Below are 1,138 nucleotides of genomic sequence, written 5' to 3' on the forward strand. Positions count from 1 at the left end.
TGATGATGATGATGATGATGATGATGATGATGATGATGATGATGATGATGATGTAACTTCTTTTGCATATTGTTACTATAGCTACTGATGCTGGCCAATAACGGATATGCTTACCTTGAACAAGTAGCCGAGGACGGCCAGACCGTATGGGTGTGACGCGGCAGAGCTGCTGTTGTCCAGATTGTCCTGGTGGTGGACGATATGCATCTGGGGACCCAGAGAGGAGGGTTGAGGTAATGCGGGATGGAGAGGGGAGGAAGGCGGGAGATTATAGGGGGAGTGGGCGGGGATGAGGAAACAAAGGTAAAGAAAAAATATTACTACTTTTTGGAAATAAAGAACTTTGAGAGTCCAAATATTTTGAGGCAATTAGCATATCATCATCAATCGGAGCATTGTCGACTGGCGTGGGCGATCATGGATCATATAAGCAGTTAGCTTACACCTTTCAAAAAATTACTAGAAGGTAAACTAGAAGAAACAAAGGCAGTAGGAAGGCAGAGACTACTATGTACAGACAATGTAAAGTTTTGAATAGCTCAGTCGTTGGAACAGTACATAAGAGCAGATGACAAATGAAGGGAATGGCAGGTCGTTGCACGTCAACCTCAGAAGCTCACAAGGCAGAGAGGACACTTCTAGCAACCAGCAATTGGTTTTAAAAATTACACAGATTTAATGCCCCTGTCAACACTTTTATTTAAGAACTGGGGCCTCCAAGTTTAACGTCTATCTCCGACAGGACTGGGCCAGGTGGGAAATTCGAGTAAAGTGCCTTTCCCCAGGATACAACGTCGGACCGAGATGAGGCTTGAACCCCCTAACCCACAATCTCACGATTACGGGTACGGTAGCCTAACCACTCGGTTTCCTACGCCAGTGGCAATTTGTTAGAGTCACTTTTTGCAGTGTCTGTAGTTTGATGCCTTGCACAAGGGTGCTTTCAGAAAGTTTGTTGTTGCCAGGTCTTACAAAGGGAGTTTGTTTGTTTCGTTTTTGTAAAGTGTTTTACGGCGCTCGCAACTGCATAAGGTCATATGAGCGCGCGGGACACATCTAATATTTCCAGTTGGTAGGAAATTTTGAATTTTGCCCGGGTGGCGGCCGAAGCCTACTCTTATCGATTTTAGACCACCAA

At 45.0% G+C, this 1,138-nt stretch overlaps 1 protein-coding gene across 1 annotated transcript in view; it reads right to left on the reverse strand.

Annotated features, from left to right (window-relative positions):
* Window positions 1–1,138, reverse strand: part of LOC101849915 (carbonic anhydrase 7) — a gene marked incomplete in the record, with an annotated part of 45,935 nt that overhangs the window by 8,582 nt on the left and 36,215 nt on the right. Inside the window, 1 exon segment of the mRNA XM_005095244.3 lies at window positions 115–207. Within this exon segment, the coding sequence (XP_005095301.2) occupies window positions 115–207 (93 nt within the window).

The sequence above is a fragment of the Aplysia californica genome, unplaced genomic scaffold (assembly GCF_000002075.1).
Source record: "Aplysia californica isolate F4 #8 unplaced genomic scaffold, AplCal3.0 scaffold00098, whole genome shotgun sequence".
In the NCBI taxonomy this organism is placed as follows: domain Eukaryota; kingdom Metazoa; phylum Mollusca; class Gastropoda; order Aplysiida; family Aplysiidae; genus Aplysia; species Aplysia californica.